Genomic DNA, 27,298 nt, shown 5'->3' on the forward strand with positions numbered 1-27,298 from the left:
GCACACTGACGACAAACCATATTCAACTTTACTTTGAAAAGCACAGCGGATCCCTGCAAAGAACACAAGTAACCCAAGTGTCACTGTCCCGTAATCCCAATCCTACTTAGCGCGGTCAGGTGTGGAACTCTACATACATGCAAAACAATACAGTTTATCACTCGCAAAGCATGCTGGGTAACTTCCTGTTGGGGGAGTGGTGCTGTTACATTGTGTGTTCCACGTTTTACTTCTTGTGTTATTTTTGTTTGCACTGTGAGCTAAGGGAGGCGTTTGTGTATACATGGATGGTGCGTACGCTGCGGTACAGTCGCCCTTGAGAAGAACATACATTATGCTTCCATGCCTTGGCACCGCGGTGTAGTCGAGTTTCTTGGGTGGGTGACTGCTAATCAGCTTAGAAGTCACGGTGTTGGCATGCAGACGCTGTTTACGTCTCAAAGAGCGTTCATTCTGCCTGTCACGCAGCACTTTCAACCCCCGAGCTACTTGTCTTCTTTTTCTACACGGTGATGACTTTTCTGTCTGTTAGATTAGGATGCGTTTATTGTCCTCCGCTTAAACACGGCCCCATGCACACATCCTGTTATGGAAGTGTAAGATACCACCATGGTGGAAAACCCACATTTAGGATTATGGTAAGAGGTTTAGCTCCAGCTCGGTTGTTGGTTCCTCCAGATGAGAAGTGGAAAAAAACATGAAAAGGGTCAACGGGGGCAGGCAAGACCGCCATTCCCCGCTCCCCAGCTCCAGGATGCTCTTAAAAGGGAGCACTTTGACAGCTGCTCCATAAATGAGTCCAGCATTGGTGGCATGGAAGTAGATGAGCCTTATTTAAGCCTTAACTGCTTTATGTGTCTCTAAATTGTCCTTTAATTGCCATCGAGATGCTTTATGCTGATGCTCCTCGCTTTCAGGCATGGTCGTGAATCCTCACACTTATCACCTTTCAAGCAATTCAATCCAGTGAGCAGCAGGAGCAGCCTGCAGGTGCAAAGCACAGCAGGGGTGTCCACAGTTGGACCAGTGTGGGGCACGTGGTGAAAAGTGCAAGGATGCAAGGGCTACCTTGATATGTGGGATTAGACATGCTAGTACTCTACAGTCCAAGAGAAAACTGCATCTCAGCTTTGTCTATTAGTATCGACTTCACTCTTTGCTCTTCTTTTTTTCATTTTTGCTGTTGTTTTTTTTTTTAATTTTCCAAATGTTTGATCTTTCTTTTTAAAGAATCTTTGTAAGAAAAAAGGTAATATTGTGACATTATTCCATAATATTTAATAACTTTTCCCCAACCTAATTGTCCAAGAATGACAACTTTATTTTTTCTCAGAATATTACGACTTTTTACAAAAAAACAGACATATTTTCTTTACTATTTCAAATATGCTGCCATTATTCTGCCTCGTAAAATTGCAAGTTTATTCTTGTAAAATTGTGACCTTTCTTTCTTGTTAGAATTCAACTTTTTTAAAATATATATTTTGACTTTATTCTCTCAAAATTTCTGCTGATTTTTCCATTTTTTGCTGTTGTTTTTTTAGTTTTCTTTTCTTTGCCTGTTTTTTTTTTTTTTTTTGCTTTTTTTTGATTTTCCAACTATTGACTAATTCTGCCGTGATTCCCATAATATTTGTATTTATTGAAGCAGATAAATCCCATGGAGACCAAGATGTCATTTCCAGGAGGTCGGCAGCACATGTATGTCACAATAAATGAGGAAATCAAAGACAATAAATTCCAAGCAGATGAAATCATTAAAAAGACTAGCGTTGCTCGTACTGTTGGTTTCTCGCTGCCTCGTTTTCTTGTAACATTAGTATAACTTTTTTTGCAACCTAATTTTCCCAAAATGACATCTTTCTGCTACTCCTCACAACATGATGTTATTTTCATAAAAATAGGACTTTTATTCTTGTAAAATGAAGGCTGATTTTTCCATTTTTGCTGGTTTATTTTTTTTCTTTTCTTTTGATATTTTATTTGACGTGGGCCAACAGAAAAACAGCCGTGAGCCTGAAATGGCCCCCCAGCTGCACTTCGGAGGCCCCCGCTGTAGCGTATCTGCACGGGTTTGGCATGTTGAGGTGGACTGCACGCGCTGCTTTGTTTCAGCATCAACCACATTGCGGAATGAATTAGCAGCATCAACGAGCGTGACGCAGTAAAGTTCTACAGCAGCACAAATTAGCCGTTGAAGTCGATTGCGGCTAAAATAAACACACACAATTTGGCTGGGAGTGGCCCCCCGGAGGTGGTTAACCACCATAGTTGATGCAGATAATTAGCAAGCCTTACGTCAGGCTGCAGAAACAAAAGAGTTTTGTTTGGAAAGAGATTTGAGCTGCTTCGTATCTCCCAAGTTGCGTTATCGTTGTCGTTCTTTGGTGTCAGTGGGGGAAGTGGACGGCTGCCACGTCTGCTTCCCTTAGGAGTCCGTCTGTTGGCTTCACACGTGCAAAAGCTTGAGATCTGCAAAGCGCCGGGAAACGTCCTCCAGACTTTTTTGATTAAAAACTGCTTGGAGTCGACCATGTGCGGCGTTTGAACAGCGTGCTGTAAAAAAAAGAAAAAAGTGTGTTGTGTAGTTACACACGTCCTTTTTGAAGGACGTACTGTAAAACTGCTGTCCTGTCTTTATGGTGCGCTCTTCTCCAGCAGATATCTGCAGCTGTGTGTCGGTCGGACGGCAGGTTAAGTCCCCAGTCGATGTCCTTCCCCTTCCGCTCAAAGTCGCCCATAAACATGGCACGCACCGTTCATGGACATCGCATCACTGCACTCATTTCATTCCTTTTGCCGAGGCGTAGACCCGCCACCCACTGAAAACTGTTCCGGTTGTGAGTTGAGAATCAGATAAAGCAGATTGTGCTTATTCTTGGCCTAAATGAAGCATTTTCAAGCATAAACATGGCTAAATGAACTCAAACACAAACAAGGCAGAAGGAGCATTGTAATTGTGAATGTAGTCTTCTACGTTGGCCACTAGGTGTCGGTGTTTGATGAGACAGGCACTAGACTCCTCACTAAGGTTTCCGAGGGAACACATTTACTGTGACACTGCTGGAGCAGGAGTTTTATTTACGTCTTACATGGCTTACTTACTCTTACTCTGTGTGCTATATTGGCTAATACCAGTGGGAAGCCATTTCAAGTACGTTCAGAAAAGAACATCAAGGAACTGCTAACTTGTGAGTCTGTTATCTTATCTTCTTCTTCTTATCTGATTTTCAATGATTGCATCTACTCTGTTGGGGTGTTATTTATGTCTAGAGGGCTCTAATAATGTCAAAAGCCGTATTTAGAAGATCGTAAAGAGGTTTTTTCATGCCATAAGTACGAAAATATTCCATTTATTCATATTCAGGTCAAGCCTGGAACCAATTAATCGCCATAAAGGAGGGATTGCTGTCCAGGACTGTTAAGTGTTTCCCAGTAACGGGTCATCAGTTAGGGCGCATGCTGGCCACACAGTCAGGAGATCTGGAAGATCAGGGTTGAAATCTATTAATTGCCCATGAATGTGAGTCCATGCCGACTGATGGAAATGCAGCTAAAGACCGCCCCTGAAATGTAGCCGGCAATCGCAGAATGGGGGAGGACAATGTTTTTTCTTTACTCGGTAGACTGCGGTGCCAACACCACACCCTCCTTTGTCTCCATCCACCCCATCCTCCACTGGCTAGTCGTCCCACCGTTCCTCGTTTGAAATGTCGTCTCACTCTGATTAGGGAGGAAACGGAATGAGGGATGGAACGCTGGCTGGAGCTCATTTGCATTTTTCATGAAGGGCAGACGGTTGTAGCCTTCAAATCCATTCCCAAGACCGGGACCAGATAAAGAAGTGAGAGCATAGTCTCCCTCCCCTTTTGTGTTCCCAAGCTTCACTTCTTGAGACGTCTGGCTCGTTATCCAGGAAACCACTGGTCCGGCGGCCGAGCCCGCCGAGTAACAAGCTCCCCCCTGCCAAGATAACCATGACTGAGCCCTCGCGCGGGCACCGGAGCTGTGATAAATGAGCCAGATGTGGTGGACGGATGTGGGGGGGCAGTGGAACCTGGCACCCTGGCATGGCTGCACTGAAGGATTTCTCACCGGGGGTGATGAAATCTTCCAGGCCGTTCAGAACAAAAGAGGACAAAAGTGGAGGGAAAGTTTCCAAATGATGTTTCTCTTTTGGTGCAGTGCAACAATCCATCATCCTGGTTTCTCTGTGCTAGCTTGCGTGCTGTCTCATGAGGACCCGCTGCTCTCGTCGGTGCGTGCACGTGCTGTTTGGTAGCCCATCAAGTACAGATGTGCCAGTCGAGAACGAGTCGCTCAAAACGGAGTTTTTACTGAATCACGAATCACAGGTAGCCGTCTCCATTAGCTCGTTCAAAAAAGGAAACCGGACAACAGGTGACTATTTATTTAAGCGCACGTATCATCCCACATTAGCACATCCGCTCCTCGCCTCAAACCGACTTCTCCTGTCCCCGTCCTGCCCGAACTGCACCACAGGCAAAACCCAAACCACGAAACCAACCATTCACTCACTCAGCTTGCGAGTTGCACTGACTTGCGGAGACTCAAGGAAGACTCAAGCTTCACTGATTCACTGTTGCAACATGTGCATGTGCTTTGTGATGAGTGACTCAAGTGAATCGTGTACCCGATTCATTTCAGTGAATGGCCCATAAGAAGTCACTACAGGGAAAGGAGTTTCCCGTGAGGAGTGTGGCGTCTGTCTTTAGTAAACATCTAGCAGTCACGTGCAGGATAATGTGTCTTCTAAACGAGCACCATGATGGAAACACGCCAGTCAAAGATCCTCTATATGACAGAAGACCTCTGCTGAGGAGCAGCTGCCCTAATTGCACCCCTAATGAAGGCAAACAAGCAATTTCCGCAGAAGAAGCATGAAGTAGATGAGGTCTGGGGAGGCAGTTTATTTACCTTTCTGAGCGGGAGCAGCAGCGCCTGACGGAAGGTGAGCCTGTGGAAGACGAAGAGGTCGTAGACGGCCGACACAGCCAGCACCGTCACCCCTTGCTCCTTCCAAAGCATGCTCGCTGCCGCGCCCCACAGGCTGCCCAGCATCCACGCCCAGCAGCTCCGTCGGGTGTGGAGCGTCCCCCGCAGCCCGCAGTGCCTCGCATAGGAGAGAAGAGACAGCAAGAAAAACAAGGCAGCCCCCACGTCTGCCCTGCCCACCACGCCGGCCACCGCCTCCGTGTGCACCGGGTGGGTCGCGAACAGGAGACCGGCCAGCAGACTCCACAGTCCTCCCCCCAGCAGTGGGCGACTGTAGGCGGTGAAGGCGGCCGTGACCAGGCCGTGCAGCGCTACGTTGAGGAGGTGGTAGCCCCGGGGGCGCAGGCCATGCAGGGCGTAGTTGAGGCGGAAGGAGAGGGTGCAGAGCGGGCGGAAGGACTTGTGGCTGCCGCTGTGGGTGAGCAGGGTACCCCAGAAGTCGTCGTACAGGATGTTGGTCCATGGGGTCTCTGGGAGGAGGTCCTGGTTGGTCTTGATGGCTCGGCTAAGGACGGAGAGGAAAAAGTGGATTTATATTTCTTTTATTTTGGGTGTTTGTCAATGGTGACGTCGTGAAAATGCTCTCATTTTAGCCAAACTGCGGATTGGAAGCAGGCAGGAAGCGGAGAGGGACTGTTTGGAACTCACAAACAAAGGAATGATTGACTTGAATAATGATTTGGAGTGCATGAGAAAGTGGAAAAGAAAATATCATTTACATTCCAGGAATGTACGCATGTGTCAGACCGAAAAGCAGAAAGCTAGAAGGTTCCAGAGGCGAGCAGACGTGATTCCTTGACAAAACGAACACATGCACACAGGAAACAGGAAGCAGGAAGCAGGAAGCGGTCAAATAAGGGAATCGGAGGAAAGACCCTTCAGTGCACTTCAACGAGGACGCTACTGTTTGCTGTTTTTAGCTTTAGGGAAATTGTTATTGAGGGACAAAATGAATCCAATTGTCAGAATAAAGAGAGAACACACTGTGGGGAGGGGGGGTGATGACACCCTAAACTCATTTTGGCAAGATGAATGTGTGAAGATATAGTAATACTTACATGAACAAAATATATATACAAAATATGATTGAAAAATAGAAACCAGTGACCAAATGACCCAAAATAAATGACAATATAAACAAATGATCAAAATATGCAAACATGCACATCAAATGTTCACAATATACAGTAGCCGCCCCTACAACGTAAATAACCCGTTCTGAGAACGTTTATGTTATAGGGTTTTATGTTATACGAAGCGTAAAATACATGTAAATAGCCTAATCCGTTCCAAGATCCTCCCAAACTCCCCCTTTGCCACTTCAAAATATTCAAGAAGAGATTTCAATGCGTGCAAACTAGTTTCAGGGCGACTACGATGAGGAAGGGAGAAGCCTGTCTCTCACACAAACTCACGTACGCGCTGTATAAGTCAGCCAATGAGATGACAGCGTGAAGCGTCAGAAGGCGTCACCAAGGGTACTCTGTTAGTCATGGAAAATGTTTCCCTCTCTCTGTTGCGCGAGCTACAGTATTCAAATGGAATTTCTGAACTTGCACCGACTTGACGCTTTATGTTATATGGAATTTCTTCCGTAATACGAAGCAAAAACTTTACGTCAATTCTTTACGTTCAGTGGAATTGACGTAAAAGGAGGTTTACGTTATGCGAGCTACTACTGTATGTCAAAAAATCATGTCTACAAATGTAAATCAAATATATGACAGCATCAAGAAAAATCCACAATATAAACCAAAAATATGTGTAAAATATTAAAAATATGACAATATAAACAAATATATATATATAAACTTAAAATATGAACAAAAATATATGACAATATAAACAAAAAATTAAATAAAAAATATAAACTTAAAATATGAACAAAAATATATGACAATACAAGCAAAAGAAATATATTCCAAATATACCAAACATATATACAAAATAGTAACAAAAATATACTATATGAACAATATATATATACCAAACATATGCACAGAAATATGAGCCAAAATATATGACAATATAAACAAAAAATATATAAATTATAAAATGCAAAACCAACTATTGACAAAAACGGGGAAACAACGGTGAACCCGGATCAGATTTGCTTCCACAAAGCCCCAAACCTTGAAAAATGTATTTGGCAAGTCTGAAACAAACACACCAATAAACCATTCCTATGAAAGATCCCCCCCCAAGCGTGTTCCTGGTGATAAATGTTGATCTGAAAGCAAGTGAAAGGAGGAATAAATGAAGAAACGAAGAAATAAGCCTGCCGTCTCCCGGTGGGGGATGCTGACCATCATTAGCGCACGCTCTGTCTTTGTGCACAGCGGAGGAGGAGGAGGAGACGGGGTGGTCCTTTGTTTGGCGAGTGTACATTTTTAGTGCCAAAAAAGGGAGAAGTGAGCGCTGAAAGGAGGACATAACGGTGCATGCGTGTTCTGTCTTGAGTAGCTTCCTAAACGAGGCCATAAAGCTGTCTTCGCCTGAGCTAATTCCCAACATTGTTTCCCCACCAAGTGTTTCTTTTGGAGGGCGGCGTCGTGGCGTTGCCCCTCATGACATCGTGCGGCGTGTACGTGAAGCTCACCTGAAAAGACGCTAGGAGATCATTTCCAGATTCAAAGCAGCAGAAGAAGAAGAAGAAGGCGACGAGGAACGAGGCGTGTGTGTGCATAAAGGAAGCAAAGGTGTTTTTGTGCTGGGGAGCGTGTGATGGCAGCATTGAGGCAGCAGAGGGGTCTCCCGTAGCGAGCCAAGTTTGGGGCGGGGGGTCTTTTGTATTCAGACGTCGTATTTAGGCCATGGCTGCTGGACTATTCACAGCCCTGAAAGTACAGCATCGCTTTGGTCTTTTCAGGTCTAAGGGGACTTTTTTGGGGGGGCTTCATGTAGTCAGGCCTGGCTGAGATACAATTCCACACCAAGTGTTTCCTTTCCTAGTTTCGGAAGCTGGCAGGTGATTCCAGCCATTCCCACGTGAATTCATTGTGAAGATACTATATGTTCTCCGTGGTAACCCCCATCCATCATCCTGCTGCTGTCTTATCTTCAACTGCATCTGCGGCAGCATCACCTCCCCCTTTGAATAACCCCCATCTGGCCCAGTTCCATTTAGCTGCCTCCGCTTTGCTGTGCAATTTGCGTGCTAATCCGGGTTTCTCTACGCCAAGAGCAGCCACACAAATGGTCGAATTTGCAAGGAGCCGATCTAAGAACTATGAAAACACCAAACGGTCCAAGCAGCTTTGATTAAATGGACTTTTCTCATCTGAGCCCTCAAAGCAGCGGCACTGCAGTCAATGAGTGCGCGTGTCATGACCCCCCCATCACACCATCACTTCATTCCTGCAGAAAAGGATTAGAAAGTGATCTTCCAGTCCCTGCACGCTCCCCGACGTGCACAAATGTCAGGGGTCGAGCTGTTGTACTTCTTAAAGACGTTTTTAAAGATGCCAGGATGAGGCAAGGCCTGGGAGGGAAATACACGGGAGTCACTTCATCACTTCTTGTGTGCAACCCAGCAGGTTGATCATTACAATTGATGATTGAGAGTAATTACAATGAAACAATTAAAACGAGAGAAATGCCAGACAATGTTCATGCGTGTCTGAGAAAAGTGTATCAAGTGTGTGGTGAGGACTTTTACAGACTTACAACACATAGAATCATTGCAAACAAACAAAGTTGCCTACTTGGTGTATTTCACTTATTGCAGGCTATTTTGGGAACACTGTATGGCGAGGGAGCAATCACTGAACCGTGATATGTGAGGGACAACTGTACTTACTGAAAGCACTTTTAAAGTCAAGATTTTGGACAGCACACTTTGGTTTCGCCACGGTGGGACGTCCTATTTGAGACACTTAAATAAGAATGGCCGCCATATCGTTGAGAGACACTGAGGGAATATTTCCTCCTCTCTCTTTGTATCCGCAGGCTGTTTATCTGATTTTCTGCTCAACCAGGAAGTGAGCGCACACACGTACGGGTGTGTTCCAACATCAGCGGCACCACTGGCAGAACAATGCTTCCACCAGAAGTGGCGTCACCGCTTTCCCACACTCAAGACTGTGAAGAAAGACACGGCTAAATGTGTCGGCACGCCACTGAGACCTGCGAGCATTGCTTGGCGTGGTTTACTCCCTCATTTATCTTTAGCAGGTTGATTTAAGTCTCATCGCATTCTCGGGAACGATCGATCGCTCGCACTAAACAGAAGGCGACGCCCACGTCAGCAGAACAGTGCCTCCGTGACGTTACCTGAGTGGTGATGTCAGTGCAAGCCTGTGATGAACCTTAAGGCTGCGACATAATAAAAGTAACGTCAGGGACGCCTGCTGTTCATTTATTTCACGGACATCATCCTCACGAAAGACCACCAGGAATCGTTTCCCCCGCGGTCATGAAGCTCCTGAGTAGCTTCTTGACAACGTCTCACCCAATCAATTCCCCATGTGCATATTTCCCATAATTCCCCATGCGCTTTTCATGGTGCTTTATGGCATTTTTTAAACACACACCCCAGCCAGCCAGGAAAGCCCCTCCGGCGGGTAACGAGGGAAACGAATCGGCCAATCAGCCCGCCGTCCAAATTCTGCATCCGGCGCTGTTTAATTACAGCGTCTGACTGCTTGCACTAATTAGCGCTGGCTGCTTGCACGGTGATAAATGGGATTAAAACTGGAGCATGGCCTGTTAGCCAAAAAGTAGAGAAAGCACAGCTGCGTACCTGCTCGGGGGTATGAATCATGACCTGACACCTCGGCTGCTGCACAGTGACTTGAAGTGAACGATGCAGCTGCACTGATTTATAAAGCACGGAGCACAAGGTGCTCAGACCTCGGCTGCGGTCACACTGCAGGGTGTGGCGCCCAATTCGCATTTTTTGTTAAAACCCGATTTTTTTATGTGTTCGTTCATATTAGCAAAGAAATGCGACTTGTCCATGTGAACGCAAATGCGCAAAAGCACGACGTCCCTCGCATTTCCGTGTGTCTACGGAAGTAAAGATTGCGGGTGTGTGCGCTCCTTGCCGCATTTTGGCAATTTCAAGGCTTTTGTGCGACGGGAGTCAGTATTTTCCTAACCAGATGATCGTGTGCAGTAGATGAACGGTCCTACAGTACGTTGCACGAGTTCTCGGGCTTCTCTCGGCTTTGACGGCTTTCAGTGTCTGCGTCCCGCTAACAGGGCATGCAGCGCTGCAGCCAATCTGCTATTGGCCCTCCTTTCTCTCTGCGCAACCGTCACATTCCAGCATTAGCAAGCCAGCAGAGGGGGGCCAACCCAACCTAAATCTTTTCAAGTATCTGTGCTAATTATCTTGTGATGAGTACAAGGAAGCCGTTTGCTTCCACGCTGGAGCCAATGAGGCAATGAGGTCTTCCTGAAAGTGGAATTGACCTCTGAAGGTCCTCACAACCTATAAATGACGAGCGCAGCATGTAAAACACGCATGGACGTCCAACATATGTCCCACACTGCGTGATGAAAGCACATATGGCGTCATTAAAATGCTCTATGTTCCTCTCGGGGATGAACAAGTGGAACATGATGTCATTCCAAGGACTCCAGCCAGTGTTTGCCGTTTGTTAGTAAAACATTATCAGCATCACACGTCACCATCCACTGAAAAGTGATGCTCAGCTACAGTACAGCAGCGTTGCTTTCGTCCAATATTATTTTGTGAAGGAAGCTTTTTTTTCATGACGAAAACGAGACGGTGACGAGCTAAACGTGGCTCTTTGATGGCTAAAACGTGACGAGTCGTGAGGGAGTTCTCGCTGACGACATGAGACTGGATGAAAGTGTTAGTGGGTGGTCTATCGGGCGTTTCAAATGCATGACTTTCCTTTCAGTTAAAAAGGCAGCAGTGCATCCTAGCTTAGCATGCGGCGCATTATCACGTTCAGTTATCCCTCGCCACGTTGTGCTTTCAATTTGCAAAAATATTTGAATGAATAAATGTTTTGTGGTTGAATACAGCCTATAAGTGGTCAAAAGAGATGCATGGTTGGCCTTTTTTTTAAGATTCAAGAGTTTTATTGTCATGTGCATAGTAAAACAGCAGTTCTACTATGCAATGAAATTCTTGTTCTGTTCATTCTCCCAAGAAAAGAAAGAAAACACAAGAAAGAATAAGAACATAAGAAACATAAATACCAATAAATTAAACAACAACAACAGAAGAGACATTAATACAAATAAATAAATAAATAAATAAAGTGCTATGAGTGTGTGCGTGTGTTGCGTGCGGCATGTGTGAGTGCTTCGTTGAGAAGCCTGATGGCCCGTGGGTAAAAGCTGTTTGCCAGCCTTGTGGTCCTGGACTTCAAACTCCTGTAGCGTCTGCCTGACGGTAGGAGTGTGAATAATGAGTGTTTTTTGTGCCTAAATGAAGCATTTTCAAGAATAAAATGGCTAGATGAAGGAAAATACAAATATAAGGCATATATACTTGTATTGGCAAGATACGTTTAAAGACATAGTGATAATATGTAGTATTCTACACTGGCCACTAGGGGCCAGTAATGTTACTGTAATGTTGGCTGAGACACACAAGCACCATACTTGATCGCCAGAACAACAGGCTTTTATTGCAGCTTTGAATGATCTCACAACAGGGACAATAATCCCAAACATTCAAACTGGACGCCAACCTGTCTATATAGGCCACCTGTCTATAGCGGACACTTTTGCAGACTCCCGCTAGTGGCCGCTATAGACAAGTTTGACTGTAGTTACAAATTTTTGCCGCCTTGGCGTGAATGAGCTGAGTTAGGTGTGGGGATGCACTGGCTCGTCCTAAATTAGAGTACTGCTGAAATGTTTGGGCTGTACTCACTTGTGTGCCATATTGCTGGTGAAAAAGGGAAAGTGTGACAAAGCAGGTGATCAGGACATGCAGAATTGAGTGACCTTCAGCGTGGTGCAGTGGATTAAAAAGGAGATAAAACGCTGTGGTGGACACTCCACCGCCTGCCATCCATGAATATCACAGCCAGCGCTGATGAGTCCTGTTTCGCAACAAGGTTTGCTAGCTTTACTGAGGAAAAGCTGCACCTGATATCCACTGGGTTCAGGGTGCTTTCCTGCTGAAATGTTGCTCTTTCCTTGGCCCCTCCACGTGTAATGGCGTAACATTTAAGGACATCACGCTCCAGTGATGCTGCAGGCAAACAAATAGCGACGCTATCACACCTCGTGTCACCTCTCATGCGTGCCAGCTAGCAAAGTGCCCGAAGGGAGGGTCGATGCCCCGGTGGTTTTATGAGGTGTGAAGCACCAAATTATTTCCCTCCCACCCGGCCAACAGAGGGTGTGGATGCGTCTTACAAGACTTAAGCGTGCATGAAACACAGTCGGCAGCCAAGCTTATAAAGCAGAAAACAAAACCCTTCAGCTGTGCCAGACAGCAAACTTCACAGCTATTGATGACAGAAAGAACGGGTTTTGGATTACGCCGCCTGGTTGTTTTTAGAAGTAGCACACTTCCACAAAGTAAAGGTCAGCCTCCAGTGTAATCCAACGCTACAAACAGGAACTGTTGTTTGTCGCGGCGTAGAAGAAACCCAAGCTGCCGAGCATCGTAGAAACCCGCCAGGAGTGCTTATTTGCTGCTTTTTCCGCCTTTCTCGGCGCCACAACGTGTGCTGACGTGACACTGAATTTGCAAGTAATCGAGATGAGATGCCTCGCTATTGTTTGTGACAGATAGTTCCAACCGGATCTTCTAAAACAAGACATCAATAGCGGTGCGGGCGGTGAATAAAAGCACATGTGAAAGCTTACGCGGCGATACGACACCACAGTGACACGCTTTTCAAGCCTTTGGCCTGTTTCTGCTTAAAACGCAATCTTCTTCAGACGATATTATTCATAGCTATCCAAGGAACATTCCTCCTGGCAGCCGCAAGCTGCATGATATTGCTAGCATATAAATATATAACATTTGCTCACGCGTCTTGTTGGCCTACATGTTGCACTAATATTCATAGACGTCCTCATAGACGTACATTCTCTAACTTAAACATTATGGTTCCTTATTTCATGACCTTCACATCACTACTGCTTATCTAGATTACAACCTTGCTGTCCCATAAATGATATCAACCTTCATTTTGGTCCGTGAATACGAGACTCGCCCGAGAACTACACTACTGCTCAAAGGTTTTCGAACACTCACTGTAGCTAACTTTGTCCAGTACAAAGCTGTTGACGTGATGCTCGTGAGCGTATAGCACCACAGCGTGTTCCCAACACTGTTCTTATGCAGACAGAGGAGGTAGGAAGTACTCCAGAATGAGTCGAGGCTTGATCAACCTCCATTTCTGCACAGCAGCTTTACAGGGAGGGGGAACCAGCGCTGTAGCTACAGAGCCCAATGTCCCACGTCCCACGTGAAACTAGCCTCACCACGGTACACTCCGGACACGTCTGCATGCTGGTGCCGCCTTTTCTTCTTCTTCCGTGTGGCGGGAATCGAGCGGCAACCGGCTTCCAGGCGCATTACCGCACCCACCGTGTTGGAGTGTGGCCCGCAGTTACCAACGTGATGCGGCAGCCGGGTCAAAATACAGCGGCTCAGCAGCGGACATCCCTAGCGTAAGAATGACAAGGTAACGAGCAACTTACAGATAACTGGAACACATTTCAGGAAAAAAGGGCCCTAAATTACTGAAATTAAAATAAAAAAACTATTTTTGTCAGTGCAGCACAAGGATGTGGAGGGCCCCCATGACCGGGTTTGCCTTGGGCCCTCACATGACCCCTGCATTTACGCTAATACGAGTGATCTTTTTTCTAATTTGGTACATCTTGGTAGATTTGAACCACAAAAAGCACCAGAAACAAGCTGAGCAGAAAGAGAAGCATCTTTCTTTGCTCATTTGAAGCGCCTAAGAAGGCAATTCATGATCAGTCAAGGGCATTCCCTGAGGGCAGTATCACACCCTAACAGAGCCCACCATGCATTTGTGAGTGAGTTGTGTTCAAGGACTGCTGCAAGCCTGGAGATGCATGACTGTGGGAGGCCACTTAGGATGCGTTACGCTACGCCATGCTGCCATATTTCACTTTGGGGTGTCGGTTGAATAATGCACCTCCAAATTATTCCCGACTTGAGTGCTCTCGTCATGATGTTCCGTAGACGGCACATTAGTGAAGCAGACGCGAGCCTTGATGTCGCGCATCAAGAACTGTGGTCCACGGCTCCTGTAAAACACTTGATTTGAAAAAGCAGAACATCCCTTCAAGTTGCAGCGACAAGAATTATCCGCCTGGCCATCTTGTCTGGGCTTTTCCCAACTGCATGTGAGGCGTAAGGAGGATTTGATTAGCTAGCAGAGGTCCAGATAAGCTTTGCAGAGCGCAAAGACAACAACAGAGCGAACGGCTGCTCTCACCGCTCAGAACTCTTCCAGGCCTCCCCCGCCAAAGGAAGCCCGAGCCAGCCAGCACGCGACTCTTGACCCTGAGCGCCGTTTGATGGAGAGCCAGTGAGGGTCACACCTCTTATTGCTAAGCCGCTCTCCTCCGTCGTGGAAAAAAAACAACCACGGTGACGTTGATCGATTGGAGGACGCTGAACTTGCACGGCAAAGATGGAGTGTCGGGCTCGGTAATCTGTCACCACCAGGAGGCTTTCGGACAACCGCCGCAGTGGACAGACTAGACTGATAGATGAGCAAAGAAGTGATAAATGGCGTGACTACACCCCTGAAAGAGGTCTAGGCAGCACTCGAGCCGCATGACATCTGTGGCATCCCCTTTGGGTTGTGCTCAAAATGCTAAGCATTCATGTAATATCCTCAAAGTTTTACCATCGTTACACAAATGCTACACAGTGTTGCCTCCTTTATCGCAGGGGATAGCTTCCCAAAATAGCCTGCAATAAGTGAAATCCGTGAAGTAGCCAACTTCATGTGTTTCCAATGATTGTACATGTCTTAAGGCTGTAAAAGTTCTCACCAAACACTTGCACACTTTTCTCAGACACGCATGAACTTTTGGTCACATTCTCTTGTTTAAACACTCAAAGTTCTAACCTTTGCTTGAATTTTAATGATCAACCTACGAGGTTGGACACAACAAATGATGAAGTGACTCACATATTTCACTCCTCTGGCAGTGCCTCTTCATCCTGGTGCTGCTCTGCTGAAGCTTTTTTGTATCCTTGTTAAAACCCATTGCTCCTGTCGCCGTATTTTACTCCTCCTTGTTGCCCTTCATGAACCGAAGATTCATTTATTCAGTCATGGCGCCCTACAGCCGCGTAACGTCGACCTTCCTTCAGCATGTCCACAAGTCCAACGTTTTGTGCGATGGTTAGCATCCTCTCCTGCCTTTCGGGTGCAGAACGTTTGTCAACATTGTGGATTTTGTTTGGGAGGAAACGTGCAAGCATGCAATGTTCGGAGTCTCTGCAAGCTGTTTGCTAGCCATCAGACAACAGGAAACACGGCCGTCCAGCACGAAGGAGATTGATTGACAGTGGTCCTCAGCCAATCAGGACGCAGAACACCATGTGCGCTCATACGCTGAAAAAAATAAAAAAGCACTAAAATTGCACTAAAAGAAGCCAATGAAACGGCGAGTCTGCGTAAGGCGAACCGCGATGGGGCGAGGGAACCCTGCATTAGTTGCTCAGTCCTGATGTTTTCCTTGATGGCGGCCATGTTTTTCAACCAGTCTTGCTCACATTCACACACACGTGCTTGTCCGTCCCCTGAAGGTGTGTACCAACCTTTGGTGGTGATAGGCCTAAACAATCTCAAAGGAAAAGTGCACTATTTTTGAGAATGTTGCCCATCATCCACAACCCTCATGTGGGACGTGAACACACATGTAAAAAAAAGAGGCAACTAATTAATGCACGCCATGGGACTCGCCTATGAAAACACCTCCAAAAGGTTCCAACAAGGTGTAGTGGTTTTCCATCCATGCTGTGAGCGTGTAGTAGCAGCTACATTCATCATAACATGGAATACTTCCTTCCTGGGTGCATTGGTGTCACATAGCAACATAGAAAGGAACGCTACACCTAGCATCAAACACAAAAACACAGCTCCAATATGTAGCGTTACTTTGGCTAGCGGCCTGATGAATTGTTAACGCGTGTGTGGTGAAGCTAGCCGCCAGCCGGCTAGTAGCTAGCCGGTGTGGTGTGGCGAGGTGTCACTACGCCAGTAAGGTAGTTCTTGGGTGTAACGATGTTAATAAGAATAATAATAACAATGTGCTTCATATGCAGCTCACATGATGCAAACGGAGTCTTGTTGGACCTTTTTTCAGAAGGCTTTTCAGGCAGAATAGGTGCATCTTTGATCTGTTTTTATATCTTCGAGAAAGACGTGTGTTCATGTCTCACACAAGGCTTGTGGATGATGGGCAACGTTCCATAAAAAGTGCGCCTTTCCTTCAAGTTACAGTTGGTGTTTTGCAGAGCGCTGTGAGAAAAAGCTGATTAATAACGGCGCCAACTTGTGGTTCCAGACGCCGCTCCAATCTGACCATCAATCTCGCGTTCCATCCTTCCTTCACTCGCGAACAAGACTCCAAGGTACTTAAACTCCTCCACTTCTCATCCCCGACCCGGAGATGGCACTCCACCCTTTTCCGAGTGAGAACCATGGACTCGGACCTGGAGGTGCATTAGCAATGTGGTGTAAACAAAGAATACTAGGAGTGTAACGGTGACTATAGGGGTGTTATTCCATGTCTGCAGCGCTCTAACAATAAAGTCCTAAACAGGTTTTCTATGCTTATTAATCTTCAATCCTCGCAGTCGGTCAGGAACCAATTAACCGCGATAAACGAGGGAGGAGTGCATTATTAGATCTTTGTTTTGTCAGATGGAAGAGATATTCCACGATATTCCTGCTTTGGCCAACATCAGGTTGACATGCAGGAATGGTTCCATAAGATCGCAAATGTTTGATTGCATTTAAAGAGGTTTGAATGCCCACACCTTTAGAGCACGAGGCATGCACTGATTGATAACCAGGCACAATAGGACACGCCAACAAGCAGCGTCGCCATGGTAACCAGGGTGCTGGTGGCAGTCGACCCCTACCTGTCATCGTAGCAGAAGTCAGCGTCCAGCGTGTTCACGTACACACCCACGGCCACGGCGCTGCACAGCAGCTCCGTGATCATCTCTCGTGGGGTGTGTTCCGATGCAAACAGGACAGAAAGGAGGAGGAGGAGGAGGGTGAAGCAGCCTCTTATTGTGTGGAATTCAGCCGCTCGGCAGCGCGGCTCGCCAGGGCTTCTCCCAACCCGAGTAAAGTGTGTCATAGCCGGCCATGCTCCCTCCGGGCCGCTCGGTAGCAGGTCAGAACCGCGGCAAGAGGTGAGGAGCCATCGCTAGGTTCGGTTCCGGCGTGGTGTTGTCAGTGTGAGCATCAGCGGGCCGACAGCAGTCGAGAGAGGCACGCGTGGGGTTTTCAACGGGGGACCGCGCATGCGCACTCGCAGCGCGATGGAACGGGGTTTTTTTTGTTGCGCCATCAAAAATACTGTAAACTATCAGAATAATCATATTTTTTTGATTTAACAATAGCTTGCCACCATTAGTTATTTAAAAAATGAATGAATAAACCTTACAAAATACACTCGTTAATTAAATATGTTAATTTAATCATAAGAATCATTGATGTTATTTATTGTATTTTATATTGTGTTTAATTTTTTATTTCATTTATATCTGTTTTTATTGTTGCTATCCTGGCTGTTATTTTTATAGATATTACTAATACCTTTCAAAAAATATATATATAATTTGTATGGCTTTTGTATTGGATCATACGGAGGATGGAGTTGCTGCTAATGATGATAATAATAACTTTCAATGTAAATGAAGAAGTGAAGAAGCGCGTGTACGTGTGCATGTGTCAAATGTTCCACACGGTTTTAACTAACCTTCATTCATCATTCAATACTGCGTTTATGATTGCATTCATTCACTGTGGGAATGAAATATTAGTTCATTGTGCTGTTAAACATAACTAAAGTTTCTTTATTTTTCTCCAGCTGCATCGCCGACCCCTTTGAAATCCACACGCTTTGAAAATCTAAACTGTAATTCAGCCGAAATATCACCGGCCTCCATATTTGAATATCCTTTCATGGGTGTTCATTGCGCTGACATTAGGAACGTGCTGTGAAGTACCGTGGTGATATTTTTAAAGCGTCCCCTGCAGTTTGGGGGGGCAGCACAGCACAGCCGCCGTGCGCTCTGTAAAGCAGGTCATTATTGCGCTGATTTATAGAAAAGTGGGAGTCGCTTGCATGTTATGAGAAAGACATGCAGCCACAGCCAACGTGAAAGCACGGCGTCCTACGGCGAGGGCACATATGGACGCCAGCCCGGTCACGCTGACGACCAGCTGCACCAAAGCCTGGCCCGCTGTCGGAGGTTTTTGAGGAGGAATCCAGAAGGGAGCACAGAACAGATGGAGGAGGATGCACAGGGCGAGACGGGGACGAGGCATGATAGGCTGAGGTTGGGTATTGTAATTAAGAAGACGGCGTTTCGATAGCGTGGTTCCTTTCCACGGTATTTACAGTGCCGGGATTAAAAGTGCACCCTCATTTCAACCCGCAGGGAGAAGCGAAGGTGGGCCGCGCTGCGTCTTCCTGCCAGCACAAGCGATTAAGGATTAGGAAGCGTCAGGAACAACATTGCTGCACTCCGTGCTAAACAAGACCCACACGGCACAGTTGCACTTTCCTGCACGTGAGGAACTCGGGTGTTATTTTGGACTCCAGTGTCAAACAGGCCTTACGTCCCGACGCAGGTGTTACCACACGCACGGGCCCCGCAATTTTGGGGAAATGTGTATGAAATGTGAAGTAGGGCATCAGAGGGGTTGCAAGGATGTCGTACTTATGGAGCGAGTGATCTGTGACACCCACGTGCTTGCCACTGGCCCTTCAGCGCCAGCTTTTAGATGGTGAGTGCGGCGTGCAACTCGTGCGTGCTAGGCACGCTTCATGTAGGGATGTCGTGTGTTTCGCTCACCGGGGACGTACAAGTGTGTACAATCATCGTATGAGGCTGGTGCAGCTCGCTCACGTCCATCGCAAGATGGCCGCACTGGCTTTCTACGGCCTCCTATGGGAGGAGCCGCCTGCCATGGCCGGGCAACTTTTAAACCTGAGACACACGCAAGGGTCACACACGCCTTTTCTGCCTTGTCCTTGTGACCTGCTTGGGATGCTCATTATTTTTTATTATGATATTATATTATCATACAGTATACTGTATATTATATTATAATACAGTATATATTATATTATATTATATTATATTATATTTTAATTAGCATCCCAATTTCCTTCCTACAGTACAGCATTTGTGTGCGGGCCTGCGGGTTAGAAGATCCATGTGGGCCATGTGCGTGTCTAGGAGGAGCACCTAGGAGCAGGTGAGCACGTAGGAGCAGGTAGGAGCACGTAGGAGCAGGTAGGAGGGGATGTGAGGCCCGCTTTAGGCTCCTCTCAGGAGTCAAACCTTGCTGACCTTGAAAAAGCCATTCATGCCTTGATCACTTCCAGGGTGGACTACTGCAACGCCCCCATTTTCAATGACATCAATCCCTCCTCCAACAATGGCTTTTCCTAAAAGAAGTGAATTTCAAGACAATCACACTTTTTCCTTTTGAAATGAAAAAGTTCCATCCATTTCGTTTGCTTCATGCTCGCTGAAGAGTGACCAACATAACTAACATGCCGACAAGAAGACACGGTGGCCGAGTGGTCAGCGTGTTGGACCGGGTTTAAATGCCCTCTGTGGGTATTCCCTGCGTACTCTGGCTTCTTCCTTCCACACCCCAGCCGTATGCATGCCAGGTTGATTGGGCGCTCTAAAGGTGGTCCACAGGTATGAATGGTTGCTTGTCTGTAGGAGGTGGAGCTTCTTCCCCAACAGAGCACCGCGGCCATCTTGTTTACACGGCGGAAGAGGATGCGAGTGTCTTCATCACAGACACAAGAGGAGAGGCGGCAGTGAGCAAGGACATAACGCCGAGCCATTTGTGAGGTCAGATGTTTTGGAGGAAGCATCTTTTGAAGGCTCATTGCTTCGAGAAGCCAAACTCCTTGCTTGTGTGACCCCAACCGCTACCTGGAACTACGTTCCCACCAGAACTGGACTTAGGGGACCAAGTGGGAGGGTTAGCCGCTGTCAATGTGCTACCCTGCTGATAGGATGTCACACAACTTCAAGTAGGGCTTGAATGTCTTAGCTTATCTACCGGGGGAAGAAGTGATGCATGCAGAGATTTCCTTTCCTTTGCGCTGTAGGCCAAACATAGCGAGTCATTTCCTGTGCTAGTTAGTCCGGAACCACTGCTTCTTCACCCTACAGATGAACATCACACAGGAAACTGATCATCCAGCTGTGATGATCAGTTTCCTGTGTCAGAGGTTGTTGTTTTCCATGCAGATGAATGGCACTGATGGTGTTCATCCGGTCTCAACGCAGCAGATAAGAAAGGAACTGGCTCTATTTGATTGGATAATCCCTGCCCCCACCTTCACCCTGACTAGTGGGAATGTGTTCTTTTCTAATATTTCCTGACCGCACGTGTGAAACGGTGTACTTTTATTTTGGGAAACAACACAACAAGACGTTTGCGGTCACCCCAACCTCTGCAGCTCGACGTGACGTCCGATTCCATTCAGAACTCCTACGTCTGCTGGGCTGCCGTATTTATTTCCCAGCACGTACGCCCGCCGTGATTGATTGCGAGAGCGAGCGAAGCAGCTGTACAGATTAAAGGGGGGTCAAGGCGTCTTGTCCGCCACTGGGGGAACCGCAAAATGCTTTTTCCAGACCCGCACAGCACAACAGAGGCCATCCGGGTCCACCTAAAACACCCCCGAAGGGCCCCCGGCTGCCCTGACGTGCTCAAGCATAAAGAAAAAAATGACATAATTCAATCAGAAACAGGACCGGCGCTTTTTCCAGGTGTTTTCCAGCCATGTGGTGCACAACTTCTGCAGCATCGTCAGTGTTGGCTGTGGAACTGCTGACATATAGACCTAGGGCACATAGAAAGGCTACGATTGGGCTTTCAGCAGCATCTTCTTTGATTTCATCGACACTTTTATTGGCCTGGAGGATCATTTTCACACGCCGCCATCACTTCCTGTCACTCCCGGTAGCTTTGTCAATGTACGACTTATCAGGACAATCCCTCCGACACGCTCATCAGCAGCATCTCAATTTATTAAAAAAACATATCAAGCAAATCCTAGGACTGACTGGCAAGACATTTGACTTCCTGTTCCTGTGGTCTTTCAGTCCCATCGTCTTGGCGACAGAAGTGGGTCAAACAGCGGATGCATCCTTTGATTGATTGATCCATCTGAGTGTTTCTATTCGTGATTTTTGCAACATGTTCTTAGATTACATCAGCGCATGGATCACTTTCACACGCCGCCATCACTTCCTGATCCGTTCTTTGATCGGACGACCTTATCAAGACAACCCATCTGACACTCTCGCAGAATCTCAATTTATTGGCAAGAAAATCCTAGGAATGACTGGCAACGCATGTCCCCGAGGTCCATCGGCCTGGCAATAGTGGAACATCGTGGCGACAGAAGTGGGTCAAAAAGTGGCAGCAAAGGATCCGTCCTCCTGTAGAATAGAATTGTCCAAAATGTCCAACCTTTGCCTCATTAGTCACATATTTCCTGGAGAGCTGAGTTCTTCTTCTCTTTGTTCTTGGGTGATATCACCACATGGATCACTTTCACTCACCCCCTTATCGGGACAATCCATCAGTAAAACATCCGTTTCTTTTTAAAAATCATCCAATGCAATGACATTTTGGTGACTTCCTGTTCCTGTGGTCTTTCAGTCCCACGATTGCGTAACATCTTGGCGACAGAAGTGGGTCAAAAAATTGCACCAAGGCAGCAAAGAATGCGTCCTCCTGTCGAAAAGGGAACCAAGTCCAAACTTGAATGAGTTAGTCCTTGTGTTTGTGTGCATGTTGTTGGATCGTTTTCACGCGACACCATCACTTCCTGTCTCTGCAACCTCGTTGCTCGAGTCTCCAGGTGTTGTCATTGCGTTCTATTGCGAGTCTGCAGTGTTTACCTGCTCCTTAAGGTAGCAGAGCCGATCCAGGAGAATGAGGCCTTCGATGCAGGGAGCGAGAGCCACCTTCAGCTGCACACATGAAGGCACGTTTTGGTTACACGCATCAAAAAACATCAAAAAGTCTACCGCAGCCACGCGAGCCATCCCGTGTAATCATCAGTGCATCACAGTGTAATGAGTTCTTCTCACAGCCCCCCTTTTATTGGCCCGGCTTTACGAGAAGGGATGAAAGGGTTTTACCCGATGATGATGATGATGATGATGTGCGAGTAGCTCACCAGATTAAAGGCATGCATTTCTGAGCGGCGGGGGCTGTAGGCATCGTGGTACCGCTGGATGTCCCCGTCGGAAAGCTGCGGGCAGCGAGACGCTTTTCATTTGAAAACACAAACATAAAATTCATCTCTTGTGGTTCCCACTTGTGAATCATCCAGGTCCAGTTTGCCAAGAGCCCGCCGAACGTAATCCACGAAGGATCTGGCCTTGGCGTAGACGTTCCCCACTCGCTTTCCACTGAAGACAGAGGCCCAAGTCACTTTACTCGCAAGGTAAATCATAAAAACAGATCAAACTGGGTCAATTCATTTGATAAATATTTTTAAAACACATTTAAAAAGTATATATTTCTCTCCCTCTCCCGCTATGCTGATTGACCGCCATAAACCGGGGGTGTCAAAAGTGTGACCCGTTTTGGCTGTTTGTTTATTGGACCTCGGCACATTCTGAAAATACAACTAAACAGGAAAACTAAAAAAACTAACAGAAGAAATGGAAAAAGGAGCAGTAACCTTACAAGAACAAAGGCAAAATATTAGGAGAATAAAGAGAACTAGAAAAGCACTGTGACAGCGCAGACCTCCACCAAACGCCATACTTCCTCCCGCATTGTGATTTACAACATAAATATTAGTCGTACATTTATGTTATCTACATATTTAGATCGCTAATGTTAACATGCTCACAGTGCTAACATGCTAATGTTAGCATGCAAACACCTAGTATAATAGTGGTAACTGTTTATATAAGTTTAGCTATGAAAATGGCTAAAAATGATACTATGCTAATGTTAGCATGCTAACAATGATAACATGCTAACGTTAGCATGCCAAAACCTAACATGATAGCAGTGCTAAGTGTTTATATATTTGTCTACCCATGAAAATAGCTAAAAATGCCAGTATGATACTGTTCGCATGCTAGCAAAGCTAACGTGCTAAAATTAACATACTAACACCTAGCATAATAGTGGTAAGTGTTTATATAAGTGTCTGGCTATGAAAATGGCTAAAAATTAATGCTAGCAATGCTAACATGCTAACATTAGCAAGCTAACACCTAGCATGATAGTGCTAAGTGTTTGTGTATGTGTCTACCCATGAAAATAGCTAAAAATGATAGTATGCCACAGATAGCATGCTTGAAATGCTAACATGCTTATGTTAACATGGTAACACCTAGCATGATATCGAGGGAAAGGCTTCTTGAGACGTCATCTGTACTTCTGTGAAGAAGGTGTCAGACGTTTCGCTCCTCATCCGAAGAGCTTCGTCAGCGAACTAATAAGTGCTGGTAGCCTAGGCCTTAAATACAGTAAGAGTGGGTGGAATTGGTGTGCCAACACCCTCCTCCTATTGGTTCCTTACACTAAGACTGGGAGGAGTAGTGGTCTAATCCTCTCCTGCCATTAGCACCTCCGATAAAAGGGAAGTGTCGCTCCCTGTAGTTGGGTATGAACGACTCTGATACTGGCTCGTTAGCATCTATTGTTCTGGCTCAGCCCTGGCTCCACCTCATTTGCAAGACTAAGAGCTGTGGGTTTTGGTCTCAGTAACCTGCTGAACACAGGGTCCAAATTAAACCTCAAACCACCATTCCGATTCAATGATGGGTTCTGTTGTTTGACAAAAATAGCTTCCGTTACTCCTCTTTCAAACCATCTGTTTTCTTTGGCCAAAATCTTTACCTCGCTGTCCTCAAAAGAGTGATTGGTTGCTTTAAGGTGTAGATGTACTGCTGATTGACATGGCAGGAGAAGATTAGACCACAACTCCGCCCAGTCTTAGTGTAAGGAACCAATAGGAGGAGGGCGTTGGCACACCAATTCCGCCCACTCTTACTGTATTTAAGGCCTAGGCTACCAGCACTTATTAGTTCGCTGACGAAGCTCTTCGGATGAGGAGCGAAACGTCCGACACCTTCTTCACAGAAGTACAGATGACGTCTCAAGAAGCCTTTCCCTCGATGGACAACTCCTGTACGACTGAGAGCCTACACAGACCTAGCATGATAGCGAAACGTACCGGGAAGGCTAAATGTCCCGAATGAGTTGAGAATTTGGACTGAATGGGTTGAGAAATGTGGAAGTAGTAGTAGGTAGTTTGGACACTAAACAAAGCCACTTCCTGTTACCTTTTATGAGTGTGGTAGTGATCCCTGAGAATAACGTGCAGCACCGCCCGGTAGAAGAGCGACTCCATTTGAATCTGCATGAAACAAAACGATTAAGACTTGTTGGGCTCTCTTGAATCCAATCAAGTCTGTTTTGGCATGCGGGCTTCCCACGAGCCATCCGTCTCGGCGTGATTGCATGAATATTTATAAACGTTCCATATTAACGGCGCCTGCTGTCGCCAGCGCCACTTCTCCCCAAACAAAGGCGCTCCGTGGCGGGCTCCAAAACAATGGCGCCTTGAGCGAGTGGCGCTGGAAATGATGTGATTGATTTTTGTGTTGAACTCCCACAACGCGCACCCATGATGACTGATGATGTATGACATGACGCGCTTACTCACCCCCTGGCCCACTGCGACTCTCTCCAGTGCCTGTTCGGAAAGGAAGCACCTCATTAAACACGACCTGCCATTGCACGCTGCGCTTGACGTGAGGCCACTCACCAAGCACGCCGACATGCGGGCGTTTCTGCCGCAGAACCACGAGAGACGGCGGAGGTGCTGACTCAGGGGGAACCCGAACGCAGAACCCCAACACTCTGTGGAGGGTAATAGTGAGTCATGAGCACTTAAGACGGCAAGACCCATTTGCATGTGTTAACACTAGATTGACATATTTAATCACGATTCACCACATTAAGTCCATAGTTAACTCATAATTCATCACAATTTAGTCATTTATGACCATCATCAGGTGATGATGCAACTCTCCACTATGAACATTTCAGAGCACTTTTAAGCCTTACCGACGGCCACAAGGGGGCAGAAGTGCATTGGCTAAGAGCTCGCAGGGATCGTGTGTCTTTACGGGGGCTTGTAAAGCACTTTGGGCTGCGTGTGATACGCATGAAAAGCACTTTAGAAGTAAAGCTTGAATGGAGTGAGGCTCCCGAGGTTGGCCAAGTTAGCATAGCGATATCACCCCAATCCCTTTAACTTACCGGGATGGATGCTGCTATCGTTTTGTCCCAGTTAGCTTGCGCGTTTGGTTGTGAAGAGGTTTAGCTCTGAGCCGCAGGTCCTGTAACCTTCTTGATGTTTCATCAAAGACATGATGTCACGTACCCCGCGCGTCCGGCTGAAACTCCTCAGAGAGCTGGTGGTAGCAGCATCCCACGCTGCAGACGGCCAGCAGCTCCGCTTTAGCCGCAAACATCCTGAGGGTGCTGGGGGCCAGGTCGCCGCACGTGTGCAGTCCCACCAGGATCGCGTCCTGGGAGAGACGGCAAACTGGTTAAACAGTCTAGCTGCCCAACATCTGTTTTGCTCACCTCCAGCTCCTCGATGAGCTCCCCGAGCTCCGTTTCCGCGGTAACGTACGACGTGAGCGGTGAGAAGGCGGCGTCTGCACTGCTGCTCCTGTTCTGGGCTTTCCTCTCCATGTTCTCCTTCTTCCTCCTCTGTCTTTCCTCATCAGTCAGTGAACCAGAAGACGTTCTCCCAGGTGGTATCACGTCCAGTGACAAGGCGCTAAGAAAAAGCTCCTCTGTGTCCTCTGCAGGGTCTGGTATCTGCAGCGCCTCCTGTGGCCCACCTTCATCTCCAACCTGTAGTTCTGCAAGCTCTTCCAGGGGTTTCTCTTCTTCTGCCTTTTTAGCCTTCCTGTGTTTGTGGTACACCTTGGAGAACTTCTTCAGCTTGCGGTTTCTCTCCTGGGCGCCATGGGTGTTGGTGCAGGACGAGTCGATGCCGAAGACCCGGAGGCCGTGCTGCAGGGACAAGAAGGAGCTCAGGTAGCCCTTTCCTGAACCCACGTCTATCACCTGCATGAATGACATGGAGCTCCATGAGCCTAAACAGTGTGCACCTGTTAATGTTCAAATATTACACTTTCCTGTTTGACTCCGCAGTGCTTGGCCAAACAGTCCACCACCTCCGACATGGCTTGGACCTCATGGGATTTCTTTGCGTTCATAAACTCGTCTGGCTCCAGCTCAACCGCGGAAGTATTTCCCGATTCCGACGTGTTTCGTCTGAGGGCCTCCAGAAGCTCGTCCCGGCTCATGCAGACTCTCAAACCAGGAAGTGAGTGGGCCTTGGCTTCTTGCAACAGTTCATGTATATCAACCAGCCGGTTTGTATCTTGGCAAAAGCCAAATGTGCTCCTGGATTTATCTGTTTAGAGGAACAAAAATTAAAAAGTAATGCAGTAGTTGGCCATAATATTTTCTTTTCATTTCATTACATCAATATTTCATGAATCAGTGTAAACAATAATGAGTCACCTTGTTTTAGGACGTTTGTCTCCCTCTGGTGGACACTTGTGCCAAAGGCAGCCAGAACCTCTTCAGGGGACACCGCCACGAAACGGCTCCACACGTCGTGGGTGTAAAACTCCACAGTGTGGGCGTTGGCGATGCTCAGAGTTGCGCCTACAAACCGAGTGACTTCATCTATCCGTTGCTGGACCTCCGTAAGGTCGATGGAGAAGGGAATCATGTTGAAATACAAAGAAAGTGAGGGAGACTGAAGCGAATCCAGCCTCTCGTCAACTTCCTATATACTCTAGGAGTTAGTAATTGAAAACTTATAATCGATTTACCTTTAGACGCCTGTAGGGCCTCTTCTGAAGTTTTGTTGTACATAAAATAGTGGTTATAGCTATTTAAGGTACTATATTAATAATTTAGTGTTAATTGTTCAAACAAAACGAGTAGAGAAAGGAAGGTTTATACAATATCGATCTGCTGCTCTGATATCGGTT

General features: G+C 46.7%; 2 protein-coding genes across 4 annotated transcripts in view; both read right to left on the reverse strand.

The window, feature by feature from the left end:
• The window catches only part of LOC129168416 (protein O-mannosyl-transferase TMTC2-like), a 29,516-nt gene extending 11,152 nt beyond the window's left edge, over positions 1-18,364 (reverse strand). Inside the window, exons 1-2 of one of the 3 annotated variants that reach the window (XM_054753651.1) lie at positions 17,102-18,364; positions 4,939-5,521 (exon numbers count right to left, since the gene is read on the reverse strand). In XM_054753651.1, coding sequence (XP_054609626.1) covers positions 4,939-5,521; positions 17,102-17,325 — 807 coding nt within the window. In that variant the 5' untranslated portion in view covers positions 17,326-18,364. The remainder of the gene's footprint in view (positions 1-4,938; positions 5,522-17,101) is intronic. The other 2 variants (XM_054753649.1, XM_054753650.1) reach the window with 2 other exon arrangements.
• A 2,880-nt stretch (positions 18,365-21,244) lies between these two features.
• Positions 21,245-27,096, reverse strand: mettl25 (methyltransferase like 25). The gene is made up of 11 exons (XM_054753681.1): positions 26,820-27,096; positions 26,423-26,709; positions 25,866-26,357; positions 25,660-25,807; positions 25,039-25,133; positions 24,937-24,966; positions 24,554-24,627; positions 22,564-22,657; positions 22,423-22,497; positions 22,142-22,213; positions 21,245-21,974 (listed from the first exon to the last, which is right to left on the reverse strand). Exons 1-11 carry the CDS (start codon positions 27,031-27,033, stop codon positions 21,849-21,851), a joined length of 1,707 nt encoding a protein of 568 aa, XP_054609656.1. The 5' UTR covers positions 27,034-27,096; the 3' UTR covers positions 21,245-21,848.
• Between the last annotated feature and the right edge of the window lie 202 nt (positions 27,097-27,298).

The sequence above is a fragment of the Dunckerocampus dactyliophorus genome, chromosome 15, assembly GCF_027744805.1.
Source record: "Dunckerocampus dactyliophorus isolate RoL2022-P2 chromosome 15, RoL_Ddac_1.1, whole genome shotgun sequence".
NCBI classification, from domain to species: Eukaryota; Metazoa; Chordata; class Actinopteri; order Syngnathiformes; family Syngnathidae; genus Dunckerocampus; species Dunckerocampus dactyliophorus.

Bases quoted from the DNA above. Each gene is read 5' to 3' on its own strand.
- mettl25 (XM_054753681.1), bottom strand. From the start codon at position 27,033: ATGATTCCCTTCTCCATCGACCTTACGGAGGTCCAGCAACGGATAGAT. The intron at 26,358-26,422 runs GTAATATTTGAA...TCATTCATGCAG, and splicing joins GCGGAGTCAAACAGGAAAGT to GTGATAGACGTGGGTTCAGG. The intron at 25,134-25,659 runs GTACGTGACATC...TACCCTCCACAG, and splicing joins GTTTCAGCCGGACGCGCGGG to AGTGTTGGGGTTCTGCGTTC.